The sequence below is a fragment of the Arachis ipaensis genome, chromosome B03 (genome assembly GCF_000816755.2).
Source record: "Arachis ipaensis cultivar K30076 chromosome B03, Araip1.1, whole genome shotgun sequence".
Lineage (NCBI taxonomy): Eukaryota > Viridiplantae > Streptophyta > Magnoliopsida > Fabales > Fabaceae > Arachis > Arachis ipaensis.
The window spans coordinates 6,942,320-6,958,410 of record NC_029787.2 but is presented as its reverse complement, the minus strand read 5'-3'; the positions used below and the strand labels follow the sequence as shown (position 1 = coordinate 6,958,410).

General features: G+C 28.0%; 1 protein-coding gene and 1 long non-coding RNA gene across 3 annotated transcripts; both read right to left on the bottom strand.

The window, feature by feature from the left end:
- Window positions 1-786, bottom strand: LOC107628904. The gene is made up of 2 exons (XR_001617880.2): window positions 697-786; window positions 1-284 (listed from the first exon to the last, which is right to left on the bottom strand). It is a non-coding gene; the product is annotated as an uncharacterized LOC107628904 (long non-coding RNA).
- LOC107628905 (BURP domain-containing protein BNM2A) lies at window positions 2,743-13,581 on the bottom strand. 2 transcript variants are annotated; one of them, XM_016331537.2, is made up of 2 exons: window positions 13,442-13,581; window positions 2,743-3,621 (listed from the first exon to the last, which is right to left on the bottom strand). In XM_016331537.2, the coding sequence occupies exons 1-2, from the start codon at window positions 13,511-13,513 to the stop codon at window positions 2,833-2,835; spliced, it is 861 nt and encodes a 286-aa protein (XP_016187023.1). In that variant the 5' UTR covers window positions 13,514-13,581; the 3' UTR covers window positions 2,743-2,832. The 2 variants fall into 2 exon arrangements, with proteins under 2 accessions (XP_016187023.1, XP_016187024.1); XM_016331538.2 differs by lacking the exon at window positions 13,442-13,581 and adding an exon at window positions 3,734-3,878.

Sequence of the window (16,091 nt, the reverse complement as noted above, 5' to 3'; positions counted from 1 at the left end):
TTCCTGTTAGCTTCACCGTAAAATAAAGGGAAAGGATTTGGTTTCGGTTCAAAATTCTTCACAATATTTTGCTTCTTCTCCTCGGCACTAACTTTCTCTTTATAAAAAAAAAAGTTTGGTATGGGTTCAAAATTCCTCAAAATATTTGTCTTCTTGTCCTCTTCACATTTGTGCTTCAATCCATCAACAAGAAGGCCTTCGATTCCTTCAGAAATTTCATTATCTTTCGTCACCATTTTCCCATATTCTCCCGGCTCTTTTCTTGATTCCGAAGTAGTAGCAAACTTATCCAACAAAATAGTGAGAAGGAAAAATTAGTAAAATGAAGACTACACAATGTGTTCAAGTTCAACACATCGATTTATAATAAATTTAATTTACTTTTAGTTTTTTAACTTGTTACAAAAATATTTAATTTAATTTTTTTTATAGATTCTTGATGCAAGTTGAGCTTCAAGTCTCAAAGGTAAAAAAATAGTAAATATATATGCTGATGTTCCTCGTATTATTTTATCAATCTTATTTTATATTATATCATATATTCATAACTCTAATTAAGCTACTATTGAGTATTGATTGGTTATTGGTGTTAAAGAAGGAGAATGCGAGAACAAATTAGTTAAAGACAAAAACGAAGTGCGCATTATTATAATCGAAAGTGTGAAAGAATTAATTAGAAAAAAAAAAAAAGCATACCAAAAAGAGGAAGAGAAGGGAGAGAAAAGCAAGAGTTGGCTTCATCATTCTTAAGCTTCAGTTCGTTCTATTTGTCTGTGGTGTATATGAGTGATGGCTCATCTCATCATCTATTTATAGGATAAGCAGCATATGTATTGGATAATTAGCCATGGAAAAATTTAAAATAAAATATAAGAACTATTTTTTTCAACTAATAACTAATTAATATGTTTTTTTTTTCTTTTGACATAAAAAGGATATAATGATGCAATACAAACTGCTTTCTTTTTCTTTTCCATTTTTATAAGTAAACACTGGATAGGATTGGCCGAGGACCCTTTTATATGTCATGGTTATTTGTTTCACCACAAAAAAATGGAAATAAAAAAATTTTAGAAACATGAAGCATTATTTAACGATTCCAAAGAAGTTTTGTCCATTTCAATTATTTTCCAACAACATGGGACCTGTTATTATTACTATGAGGATCCATTTCACCACCACAAAAAAAAAAAGAAAAATATTTTTTTCATTAAATAACATTTCAATTGATTAAAAATTAACAGTTCAATCTTGTATGTACATACATAAATATATATCATTTTAAATTAAGCATACAATTTTGATTGGATTTAATTATTCTATTGATTTTTATAATTTTACCAATATAAATTTTTATAATTAAATCTTTGTCAATATAAAAAATAGGATTAAGTATGATTTTGGTCTTTAAGGTATAGATAATTTTTTTTTATTATTTATTCTCAACCTTTTTTTACATACAAAATGGTCCTTAAGATTTAACTTAGTTTTAAAATCGTCTCTAAATTTTAACTTAGTTTTAAATTTTTGGTGGCGGAAGCGGAGTCAGAGGTTGATCGTGGACAGCTTCTTCTTCTTCCCTTCTCCCTTCATCTTCTTTCCTTCTTCCTTCGCAGAAACACTCTCATTTTCTTATTTTATTTTATATTTTTTTTTGTTATGGATAATTTGGTCTAAAATTTTAAGATTTAAGTAAAAAGGACAATTTTAAAACTTGGTTTTAAATTTTAGGGACCATTTTATATGCAAAAAAAAAAAATGGACCTATATCTTAGGGACCAAAATCATACTTAACCCTAAAAAAAATAGATTACAGAAATTAAGATTTTCTAAAGTAAAAAAATTAATAAATTCGTGAAGTGAAAAGTTAATTATATTACTCTTAAATTAAGATAGTTGAGAACATATTTTATAGAAATTACAAAATTAATTGTGATTCACTTTACTATTTTATCAATTTTCTTACTTTAAAAGATCCTATTAATAAAATATTTCTATGTATACTGAAAGTAAATTATTAAACCTTTTAATTGATGAAATATTTAAACATGCATTACTATAACCTAGAAACTATAAGATGGTACTACGGGTCAATTTAGATTGTAATTTGAGCTGACGAGTTCAATTTCTTAGCTACTTATTTTACTTCGTTATTATAGAATAGAATAGGCTCCAAGAGTGTTCATGACCGGGTAAAAATCGGATTCATTATTTTGATTCGAATTTGATCTTAAATAATGATCGAGTTTATTTTTGAGATTTTTATTTGGTTTTAAATTTGATAAAATTTTACTATATTTGAATCATACTAAAATTGAGTCTAAACCAATAAAATATGAATTTTGATAAATTTTATATCAAAAAATTATGATACATTTATTTATAAATAAAAAAAATATATTTGATATAAAAAAATTGATATCCATATTTAAATATGAATTTATTTATAAATTTTAATTTCATATTTTTTATCTATTTTTTAATTCAATAATGCGATTAAAAATAAAACAATAAATTTATAATTATAACATAATATTAGAATTAATTTAAAATATATATACTTTTTTTAGTCCTCTTAGAATACACATAAGTCGAGTGAAGTCAAACTCGACCATAAATAATGACCAGATATATTTTTAAAACTCTTATTCGACCCTAAATTCCGTAAAATTCCACCAAATTAGCTCTCAAAATGTTCGAATTCGGGTCAGGCCATATACATGCCTAATAGACTCAATTCAATTAACATAAGAATTACTTTTTATTTAATAATAATAATAAAAGGACAAGTTTTATTATGAAATTAAGTGAAACACACTTTCATTGCTAACATCACATGGAGGTAAATCCAGCATGGGATTGAAGTACTTTTGGAATGAAGATGAGATTATCGGCAGGGAAAAAGTGGCACACCGAAGAGGTTCCAGGCTTAACATCAAGAACTTGAAATGAAGGATGAGAAGAAGCCCATTCCGAAGTATCCAAATGACAAACAACGATAGCTTCCACCTTATCACCATTGTCACCTTCAAGTGGCACACTATAAACCTTGTTCTGAGTTGTCTGGCTATGGCAATAGAAAACACCATAAGGGTAAGGCATGGTGTGACAAGCCACCATCTTCGGAGCTTCCATCTCTTTAATGTCTTCCAACATTGTATAATTCTGGAAAGCCACACTAGACTTAGTCTTGTGAGAAGTCGAAAGTACTCGAAACCCGGAATCTTTTCCCAGAATGCTTTGAGCGAAATCAAGCATGGAATCTAAGGAAGTTGCACAGAACTTGACCTCCCCTTTGATGGGCTTGCTCTCACATTCCCTCAGGGTATCTTCCATGGCTTTCGCCTGCGCAGAATCGCGGGCGAAGCCAAAGAGTTGGAGGAGTTGTGGGAGTTTTTCCAACGAGAAAGGAAGTGAATCGGCTTCTTGTTTTGGCCATAGCTTAGGTGAAGTTGAAGGGTCTCTCTTTGGAAAATAAATTGGCATCCTTTGACCTACCTTCAAATCCTTCATTGTCAAGAACACCATTAGAGAAGGGTCTATGTCATGATGATTATTCATCATATGATGATTCATATTGTTTTTGGTTCCACCACCCAATTCTCTTCCATGGGATGAACACTGCAAGGTAAAATAAGTTTTAAGTTGTAATCATAAGCTTTGAAAAGAAAATTGTTCAAATTGAAGAACAAAAAAAGAATATTAAATTAAATATATCATGATGTATATATACCATGATAACTAGTAACTGAAGCAAGATTATGAGAAAATTTTCGGCCATGCTTCTGCTAGCTGAATGCGTTGAACAGTTTTAATTTTTTTTCGACCCTTTTGATACTGAATCTTGAATTTATTTTTATTTGTTAAAAAATCTTAAAAGCTGGCAATTATTGTTAGCAATAATTGTGAAACATCGTGTCTTTATTGAATAATACTAGTGTATATATGGTACCGCTATTTAATTTAATTGGTGTTGTCTTTATTTCAATTGAAAGATGACATGCAGATAAACCCTGTCGGAATTTATCTGATATGTTACAGGTAAAGATGAAATTTTTTTAAAAAATATATAAAAAATTGTCAAAATTTATTATTTTTTGTTATTAATTAATTATCAATATTTAGTTATTAAATTATTAAACGAAAAGAACGAAATTAATTATCAATATTTAGTTATTAAATTATTAAACGAAAAGAACGAATTTAATTGATGACTAAAAGTAATGGTCAAAAATAATAAACTATAATGACTGCATATCAATTTTCAATTTTTTAATCAAATTACTAGATTTTTTTTTGTTTTTTTTTTTCAAAAATTATTTTTTATTAATTTTTGTTTATTTTTATTTCATTAGCAAATTATTTGTTTAAAGAATTGATTTACTAGTAAAATTATTTATCTATTTCCATGCTATATATCTTCGACCGTGTGAATGTGATGTTAGTAGTTAGTACCATGTGTTCTTATTTAAAATTTATCATCTTATTTAATTATAGAATGAAGTGTGATTCATACTGATTAAATAGTATGATCGTTATTATTATTTTTTTTATTATTGTATATTTCAGTCGAAAATTAATTCATTATAGATTTAAATCAACTCTCAACATTTATTGATACATATTTTAAATATTCGTCGTATAAAAAGGTTAAGTATTATTTAAAAGTAATATAAAAAAGTTAAGTTTTATTTAAAAGTTATTAGTTTATATTTTTAAAATGTTCAATTTAGTTTAATATATTTTAATTTTGTTTATTTAGTTATTAAATTGGACCTTATTTATAGGTTTAGAATTTTTTATTTTAATCTAATAAGAATTTATAAATATCTCACAAATTATTATAATCGACATCTATTGATTAAAGGTGTGAAAACCTTTCTTTTTTTTTTGTTTCATGATGAAACCATGATGTGGATAAGTGAAGTTGAATGAATCTCTCTTTTATTACATTGAGGAATTGGATAGAAGGTTAAAGAGTCCCTACAATTTAATTCTCAAATTATAGCATAGACAAGTTAGGTTGATGATTCTCTTTCTTATTGCGTAAAGAAATTTGGTAGAAAGTAGAGTTATTTTTTTGTATTTAATTTCAATATATCCTTTTTGTTTCTATTTCAATTTTATTGTATCTTTTTTATTCAATTTGGAAAAAAAAACAAAAAGAAAAAAATCTTTCTTATATTTGTTCTCTTCATACATTAATTTTCCAACTACAAGATTTGATGACGAATCTTTTTTTAGGAAGAGGAGAATGATACGTGATTCAAATGTTCGTGATATGAAAAGATCAAGTATCATTTAAAAGTTATTAGGTTATATTTTTAGAATGTTAAATTTTGTTTAATGTATTTTGATTTTATTTTCTACTTAGTATACTAAAACTGGGTTTTCCCTCCAACTAATGAAAGTGATGTGTCGATTACTCATGAATCCATTTTTCCGCCAAAATGAATGCACTATTTTCTCTTCTAAGTTTATTTTATAAAAATATCTTTATTATAATTATACTATATTTTTGTAATTTATTTATTTTTTGTTTCTTTTGTCTTTATTTATACATTTCATTTTTCTTATATTTTTTTAAAAATTTTGTTTATTTTAATTGTTTATTATTAGGCGCATACTTTTTTTTCTTTTAACTTCCGATTAACAAAAAAGATGTGCCATCTTTACGTTGTTTTTAAATAATCTTACTATAATTTTATTTTGTAATATTCTATTTTGTCATGTGTACTTCAATTCATATATATATTGTCTTGTTTTTGTGATTCACAATTAATATATACATTGTTCGTGTATATATTAATTTGTTAATATTTTTATTGATTCTCTTTATTATTATTTTTTGTATGTGTCTCTTTGTTGCTCTTTATTTTAGTTATATTCATTGATTTCTCTGTATTGATGCTCTTTTTATTTGAAATATCATGACAATTTATAGTGTATATTGTGACCATGTGATATTCGTTAATTTGGTGTATCTTTTTTTATGGTTTATGTTATAATGTGTTTAAGGAGTTGACTTAAAATTATAATATGATATATAAATTTATAATATGATTTATAGTATGCTAAAATATTAAGACATTATCATATAGATATTTTTTTATTTGTCCATTAGATTCAACTATATAGAATCTTAAAAATTATGCAATTATGTAATTAGCTGTTTTTAATATAATTATTGTATCATTTACATTAGTGAGACTATTTTTATTATTAATATTTATAAATATACTATTATTTGTATAAATATGCTATTTTTATCCCATTTTGCCACCCCTATGTCTCGGGGTATTTTGGGTCAGATTATTAATGAGTCTTTTGATTGCATTTCTTGTCAAACTATCAAACAACCTGCTTTATCTTTTCATAATAATTCCTCTCCTGCTTTCTCTCTTTTGAATTTTATCAACTCTGATGTTTGGGTCCCGCCCCCACCGCTTCTATGGGAGGCGCTCGATACTTTGTCGTTTTTATTGTTTATTATTCATGCTTTACTTGGGTTTATTTGATGATTAATTGCCATGAGTTAGCTCAGATTTATATTAACTTTGTCATTATGATTAAAACTTAGTTTTCCAAGGTCATTAAGGTTTTTTGACGCGATAATGCTATAGAATACTGTGATTTCAAACTTTTAACCTTTTTTGCAGAACATGGTACTTTGTCTGAGGTTTCCTATCCTGGTACGTCCCAACAAAATGGACGAGTTGACCACAAACACCATCACATTCTTGACTATGTTTGTGCAATATTTCTTTCTTTTTCGTGTCCTGAACGTACTTGGGGTGAAGCTGTTCTTACTGCTGTTCTTACTGCTGTTCATGTTATCAATAGACTTCATTTTTCTGTTCTTGATAATGTTATTCTCTTTTAGCGTCTTTATCATACCTCTCCAGATTACAATTTTTTCGAATTTTCAATTGAATATGTTAAATGTCATGTATACTATTAATTAATATTCAACATCACTAATCGTCGACAACAATTATTAATTAAGTAATTGAAGAATAAATATAATTAATTTGTAATTTTTAAAGATTAATTTAATTAATAAAATTTTAAAAAAATAAATTTAAGAAATCACCTATTTTTCATGAATTAATTTGACTGTTAACTCAGGATATAATGATGCAATACAAAATTACAAACTGCTTTCTTTTTCTTTTCCATTTTTATAAATAAACACTGCATAGGATTGTGTGGTTTTGAGGTTTAAAATAGAAAGAAAATGTTTGACACAAAATTCATCTCGATCCCTTTCATACGAAGTAGAAGTAGATTTAGCAGCAAGCACATTTAAGATTCTAAAATATCTTTGCCCATTTCAATTATTTTCCCAATATAGCATTGGCCGAGGACCCTTTTATATGTCATGGTTATCTGTTTCACCACAAAAAATGGAAATTAAAAAATCTTAGAAACATGAAGCATTATTTAACGATTCCAAAAGAAGTTTTGTCCATTTCAATTATTTTCCAACAACATGGGACCTTTTATATGTTATTATTACAATGAGTATCTATTTCACCACAAAGAAAGAAAAATAAATTTTTTCATTAAATAACATTTCATCAATTGATTAAAAATTAAAAGTCCAATCTTGTATGTACATATATAAATATATATCATTTTAAATTAAACATACAATTTTAATTAGATTTAATTATTCTATTAATTCTTATAAAATTCTGTAAAGTAAAAAAGTTAGTAAATTAGTAAAGTGAAAAGTTAATTACTTTTAAATTAAGATAGTTGAGTACATATATTGTAGAAGTAACAATGCTAGGAAATTAAGAGGGTACCAGCCAAAAACCAGTCAAATACCTCTGGGTGAATCCAAAACCTCTATGTGGATGGTGCTTATGCTAGGCATTAGGATGTTTTTTCTACTTAGTATCATAATGTTTCTTTTTCATACTAAATAGATGTTCTTTTATATATTTTATAAATTTTTTTTATATACTAAGAATCGGAATTGTTGGAAGTTCCGTGATCCCTGCCCCTATTTCTCCAATGTATCATTCAGAATTTTAATTTGGAGTGAGAAGCAATTAATATCAAATATTATAAATTAAAAACAAATAAAATTAATTAAATATAATTATAAATTAGTTAAGTTGTTTACTTTTTAATTATAAAATTAAAAATAGTATAAAAATTAAATTAAAAATATAAAAATTTAATTACAAATTTAATAAAATTATACGTATCAACAAAATTATTAAACCTTTTAATTGATGAAATATTTAAACATGCATTACTATAACCTAGAAACTATAAGATGATACTACGGGTCAATTTAGATTGTAATTTGAGCTGACGAGATCAATTGCTTATCTACTCATTTTACCTCGTTATTATTGAATAGAATAGACTCGAAAAGTGTTTATGGGCAGGTAAAAATCAGATTCGTTTTAATTTGGATTCGATTTTAAATAATGTCGGAGCCTATTTTTAAAATTTTTATTTAGTTTTAAATTAGATAAAATTTTATTACTTTTAGATCCCAAATGACAAACAACGATAGCTTCCACCTTATCACCATTGTCACCTTCAAGTGGCACACTATAAACCTTGTTCTGAGTTGTCTGGCTATGGCAATAGAAAACACCATAAGGGTAAGGCATGGTGTGACAAGCCACCATCTTCGGAGCTTCCATCTCTTTAATGTCTTCTAACATTGTATAGTACTGCAAAGTCACACTGTCACATTGGACTTAGGCTCAGCTAACCAATTTAATTAAGGTTTTTTGATAAAATAACTTAAATAATAAATGATTCTGTTAAAAGTAACTTATAAATAAGTTATTTTGTGTTTAGATTTTTAACACTAGAAGTACTTATTTTATAGAAATGTGATGAAAAGTAAAAGTATTACGAGAAAAGTCATTTTTTTAACTTTTCTATAAGCTCCAAAATAACTTCTTAAAAAGTTACAATTTGGTTTTAAAAATTGCACCAGATATTAATACTACTACTTTTCATAAGTCAAAAATTAAAAAAAGTTACTTCTAAAATTTTCAAACGGGCCCTTAGTCTTGTGAGAAGTCTAAAGTATACTCGAAACCAGAATCTTTTCGCAGAATGCTGTGAGTGAAGTCAAGCATGGAGTCTAAAGAAGTTGCACAGAACTTGACCTCTCCTTTGACGGGCTTGCTCTCACATTCCCTCAGGGTATCTTGCAAAGAGTTGGAGGAGTTGTATATTGAGTTTCGTTTTCTAAAAAAAACGAACAAATCTAAATTTTAAATAATAATGGACCAAATTATTACTTATGGAAACCATATCAAGTTTGAGTTAAGGAACTATATATCTTCAGTCTCTGTCTCTGTCGATCACTATTAATTATTAGAAGGCTTTTTCCTAGAATTACATCGTGCATTATTGCACATTGATACTCTTTCTAGCTAAAAGTCTAAAACATACAATATAAAACAACAATAATAAATTAAAAAATGATCAAGAATATGGGACAAGGGGATTAGATACATCATAGATGATGAGGATCCTAGAGAACTGATTGTATCATTGAATAATTCTTCATTAATAATACTTTTTATTTGTTCCACCAGCTTCAGATAGCGATGGCCATAATGACATCCTCGAGGTCTCCGACCTAGTTCTTCTCTTGGGCTTCATGAGTTTGTGGAAGACAAAAACAAAATTAATACTAAAGATTTTAACTCAATTTTGTAATTTTTTTTTCTCTTCATAAAATGACTTTTTTTTTTAATTAATTTAATGTATTTGTTGGTTTTTTTTTTGGTTAATTTGCTGTTTTATTTTTTGACAGTGGCGCTCTCATGAGTATTTAATTGTCTTTGATGATAATATCGATGGAGATGACTAATTATATTTTAGAGTTGCTTTGTCGTTTCTCCTCTTTAATTTTATGGGACGAGTTGTTGTAAATAATCTAAAAAAAATTGTATATATAAAAACATTCTTAGTTGCAAAATGATCTCTTCACAATAATACATAAAGTTATAAAGTTATATATATATAGAATATCGTAGCTTGATACTCTTATTCATTCAGAAGCTAGTTAAACTTTGGCTTAAATTATATATGAAATTTAAATTCAATGATATTAGTAATACTTTGGCTTAAATATATTTTTGGTATAGTGACTGCAAATTTTAGTTTTTAGTCACTAATATTTTTCTATTCTTTTGTTCATTATTATTCAACACAAGTATTTCTGAAAACATTTGGATTAAATCTCAATAAAGTCATTTTTTAATATCCCTACAAGATTAATTATGAAATTTTTAGTTCAACTCATTCCAAATAACAATTCGAGATTTCTAAAATCAATTTACAGAAATCCAAATTCTTTAACAATTTTTTGGACCTACATATATATACCAAAACAAAATATTTATCCAGATGAAAATAAAATTTTCCATGAGTTAATTATAAGTAATAGTCATCCATGAGTTTGTCCACCACCTCTGTGGTCCTTTTCTTTGCTTTTTTCCTTGGCATGCTCTCCTTTTACATTCTGCTCCATTTTCTTGCTGCTGCTGCTCTGTGCTCTTTGCTCGTTTGTGTTTTGCTCAACCACGATCCTAGTATTGCTCAACTAATGTTCTTGGGTTAGTGGTTGTCCTAGCGTCCTTTCTTGCTTTTACAGAGCCATTCCTGTCTTTGCATGATACAACTGTCCTCCTTTAACATTTAGCAAAATATATAACCATTTTATTTATGAACGTTGCTATGAGGATGAGCTTTGGCTCTTTTTCATTGCTAAAGCACTTGTTGGACTTAGACTGAAGCAATATAAACTTGGACATATGGGCCTGTATCACTAAACCACACATTAAACAATATTGGACTTTCAACCATGGTTATGAAAACTGGACCGGACCGGCCGGTTCAACCGGAAAAACTGGGAACCGATCACCTAACCGGTCCGGGTAACGCTAATAACCGCCTGGCAAAAAATCGGTCAAAAAACCGATCGAACCGGCGGTTAACCGGCGAACAGGAAAAACCGTCCGGTTTTTTAGCGGTTCAATGGTTTGCAAATTCATATGCCAAACGACGTCGTTTTGGCATTTAAAAAAAAAAAAAAACAAAACGCATAGCCCAAATGCCCCCCAATCCCCTTTCCCTTCTCTCACTCTCAGTGTCACCAACGTACAATCAAAATCCCTAATTCAAAGGTTCTTTGGAGAGCAGCGAAGAATGAGGCTTGTCGGAGCATGGCAGCGGCGGAGGAAGGAGGCGGTGGAGCTGTGGTTGATGTGCATGGCTTCCCGAGCTTCTCTGCTTCTCTCTTCTCTCTTCTCTCTCACTCTCAGTCTCACCAAAATGGCAAAATCCCCCAATCTATCTCGCTCTTAGTCTCAGACGCCGCCAATCTTCTCTGTCGTCCCCGTCGTCGGCTGCCTCTTTCTCGTCATCAAAAACGCCTCTGTCTCCGAGACATCTCTCCTCTGTCCGGGTCGAAGGTCTCCGTCGCGAATCGAGGTCGAAGGCCACCGTCGCGGGTCGAAGCATCACCGTGTTGGCGTCGTCTGGTCATCGGCTTGGCGTCGTCGTGGTCGTCAGCGTGTTGTCGGCACCGAACTGTCACCGTCACCGAAGCGTGGGTCGACGTCTGGCTCTGACAGTCTGACCATGCTCTCGGCCTCTCCCGCGGTGAGTACTCAATAGTCAGTACTTCAATCTTTTCCTTCTTTCAATTAATTTCGTTCATTTGGTGATAAAACTGTATGAATTGGACAGATTTGAGTTCATGGTTCTGTTTTTCAAATCTTTTCCTTCTTCTGAGTTCTTGTTCATGGGTTCTTGTTCTGTTTTTTAATTAATTTTTTTTATTTTGTTAATTATTCTTGTTTTGTTTTTCAATTTTGTTTATTTTGAATTTCGGTATATAAATTCAATTCTGCTATGTTGAATTTGGCTATATTGAGTTTTGTTTATTTCTGCTCTGTTGAATACTGCTCTGTTGAATTTTGGGTTTAATATTTAAATTCAATTCTGCTCTGTTAATTATGTTGAATGAATGTCGTATGAGTTATATGGATTGATATATTTTTCTGGATTCTAGATTGCTGTCATTTTGAAGTTAGATGGAACAGCCACAAAATGATCAGCAACTACAACATAATTCTGTGGGCATCTTCAAGACTAGAAATTATGGAATTAGCCCTCTCTAGTTGCTTGTTGAGAACCATTGTATTTTGATTGACTTCATTTAGTGATTTTGTTCAGGTTCACTTTTCTTTTCAACAATCAATATTTAGTCATTGACTGTAAATGTATTTAATTTGTGTAAATTTGTGTTTGTAAATTGTAGTTGTTACTAATTAGAAATTTTTATTTTTGAAGATAGAACAACTAGATAGCAATCAAGCATTACATATATTAATTTTTAATAATTTTATTTAATATTTAATTAAACCGGTTGAATCCCGGTTGAACCCCGGTCGGACCATTGAACCAGTGAACCAGTTACTTTACCGGTTCATTGACCGGTCCAGTTCTCGCAACCTTTATCAGATTAAAATTTTAACTATATCCAATACGATTCATCTGCAGTCGTAATTTATAAAACTTACACGCTAACTTTTCATAAGTCAAGTATCAAATTCAATGGTTGTAATTTGTAAATGTAGAAAAAAGAAATACTAGAAGAGTATTATCGTTATGGTGGATTAACTCAACTGCAATCAAATTAATTAGAAAGAAATAAATTTTAAACAATTAAAAAAAATCTAATATGAATTGTTAAATCGTGTGTTTGACTTTTATCTCATTCACTTCTATTTACTTTTAAAAAATAGAAAGTTTCGGATTATTTTAGGCTTTGGGCTTCAAAGCTATTGAAGTTGATGTTTGTTGTTTATGGCCTGTTTAACAGAACCTATTCTATTAGAATTCTCTGGGCTACAGTTAACACATATCCAAGCATAATAGCAGAAGTTATGACTATTAGATAGGTCTTAATTGCCAATAAACTTTAACTTACATGGCATATCTCTTTCTTTTCATTTTAATGGTCTTGAATTCAAATTTTAAAAATTGTAATCAAAGAGAAAATATGATAAATATGTGTGTAGTTGTTAGAAATTTTTATTTTTGAAGATAGAACAACTAGATAGCAATCAAGCATTACATATATTAATTTTTAATAATTTTATTTAATATTTAATTAAACCGGTTGAACCCCAGTTGAACTCCGGTCGGACCATTGAACCAGTGAACCAGTTACTTTACCGGTTCATTGACCGGTCCGGTTCTCGCAACCTTGCTTTCAACCCAAATAAATGTTTGTCATCATAAATTTACCCAAAATTAAACTAGGCTCAACAGGATGAACACTGCAAAGTAAAATAAGTTTTAAGTTGTGTAATCATAAGCTTTGAAAAGAAAATTAACCAAAAAAAATAACATTAAATTAAATTTATCATGATGTATATACCATGATAACTAGTAAATGAAGCAAAAGGATTAGAAAATTTTCGGCCATGTTTCTGCTGGTTGATGAATGCATTGAACAGTTTTTATTTCTTTCAACCCTTTGACACTAATTTACTAAATCTTGAATTTATTTTTTATCTGAAGAAAATATTAAAAGTTGGCAATAATTGTTAGCAATAATTGTGAAACATTGTGTCTTTATTATTGAACAATACTAGTGTATATATGGTACGGCTATTTGGTGTGTCTTTATTTCAATGGAAAGATGCCATGCAGATATCCCTGTCGGAAATTATTTGATATGTTATAGGAAAAGACTGAAAAAAAAACATTTTATCAAATTATGTGCATGAGTGTGATATAAATGAATTTATAATACTTAAAATTGGAGCCGGTCCATTTTATTTGACAAAAAAAAAAAACTTCTTTAATAAAGTCAATCCTAAGTGGCAAATATATTATGTACATGCCTTTTAATAAGTCACACCAAATTCAATATTCAAATATAGCTGGGTTGTAGTTGAAAAATGTACGAGAGAGTGCGATAAGTATGTGTATGACAAAAAAAAAAACGAGTTTTTTAATTCTTGTATTGTTACGTTCTTCACAGTTCACAATTCACACATTTAAATAAATTATTAAAAATAATCAGAGTCTTTTAAAAAATAATAAACTTCTCAAAAATAAAGCATATATTTTCATGTTTTTAAGATTTATATAAATGTAATACAAGTTTCCTATATAATTTAGATTTTAGAATAATAGCATATATGTGCATAAAACATGTGTGGCATGAGTAATATTAGGCACTGTTTATGCCTCACTTTAATACAAAGAAATAGCAAGGTCGGTCATGTTCTTACCTATCATACTATCCTGACAACTCAAGCCATCATACACATTAAAGCACAAAAAATTCGTGTGTTCTTGGAGAAGGATCAAAGAATTCTTTTATCTACTCCAAAATGATCGTATACCATTTAAAATATATGCGAGTTGCAAATTTTATATTCTTATACAGATAGAAATGATACAATAGATTAATTATTTAAAATTTAATTTAAACACAATACTATATATATTAAAATAAAATATATATGAAGATTTATTTCATTTGTTAAATACATATGCAATTAGACTTAATTATTACACAATAATGATAATTGAGAGTAATTTACATTTTAATTTCTTGAGGTACCGAAATAATTAAAAAATAAATAGATAGTCTATGTTTTTAACGGCCAAGTATACAGTGTACCCACCACCAACCTTTGGTACAAGGGAAAAAAATGGTCTATTTGTCAATGATTGATATCATACTTATCTTTAATATCATGTATTTCATCCATCCTTAATTAGTAAATGGACAAAAAAGACAGTCAGACAAATAATATACATGTAGAAAATAATGCAGGAGTAGCATAATTGGTGTTTTCTTATTAGTGCATGAAAATAAAAAGAAAAATAAATCTCTTAATTTTTTTTGTCTTTTAAGTTTTTTTTTTTAAAGTGTGATTTCGTATTACTATATATATTTTTTTAAAGGAGTTTAAGAGATAACATATAAAAAAAATGTTAAATAATAAAACATCATACTTTATAAAAAAAATTAGACAAAAATTGAAAGGATCTATCAACTAATTTTTTATGTAAGTTAAGTCCATTTAATTTTTTATATGGTATCAAAGTTTGGTTAAAAAATTATTATGGACCACTCTTACACCACACAAAAATTTAAGTCATCCTCAAATTTGGGACTTCAAATATTTGTGCTTGTTTGGACGGTATTAATTAAATTGATAAAAAATATATTTTTTATTTTTTAGTGTGTTTGATAAATTTTTAATAATAAAAATAAAAACACTAAAAAAATCAAAAAATATTTATTTTTATCGGTTAAACTAATTTTTGAAGTAAATTAAACTTACTTAATTTCTTATAATATATATTGGTCATTTGTCAAATGTCATCATCCGAATAAACTAGGATATCAATTGGGATAGGTTCATGTTCTCGTGAAAGTTGTGGCAGTTTTATATCTCCGTATTGCAAGTCCTAATTGGGGTTTTATTTATTATTCTTTAATGTTATTTAAATATCTAGAAGAATATCAAGAACAAAGGAATTTACATTATTTAAATGTTAGATATATAACTACTATCATCATATGCTTTTATTTATTAGTTTAAACAAACTATAATTATTTGGCTAATGAGTTATAACTCAAATGGCATAGTCTTCCCATACTCAATTAAGAGGTTGCGAGTTCGAGTTTTCTATCTTTGGTAAAAAAAAAAAAAACTATAATCATTTGAATATTTAAGTAAGGATCACACTAAAGTTTTAAAATAATAGAATAAATATTAACACATAATATAATAATATAAATGTTCAAAAATATATTTATTTTCTCTTTTAGGCTAATAATAGTTAGAGAAAGATTGTTGGTTATGAGATTGGGCATACCACCAATTATATTGAGCTTAATTTCATAGAGAACTTAGAAACTTTTAAAGAACAATATATATGTTGATGATGTAACTATGTATAAATAGAATCAGATACATAAATAATTATATTTTAAGTTTTTAACACACTTATGAACATTTTTTTTTATTTATATAAATTTTTTATAAGTTTTAATTTTTATT

Excerpts from the sequence above, each read along its gene's own strand:
- LOC107628905 (XM_016331537.2), bottom strand. The coding sequence starts at position 13,513 with ATGCATTCATCAACCAGCAGAAACATGGCCGAAAATTTTCTAATCCTT. Across the intron at positions 3,622-13,441 it reads TTCATTTACTAGTTATCATG|TGTTCATCCCATGGAAGAGA; the intron begins GTATATACATCA and ends TTTACCTTGCAG.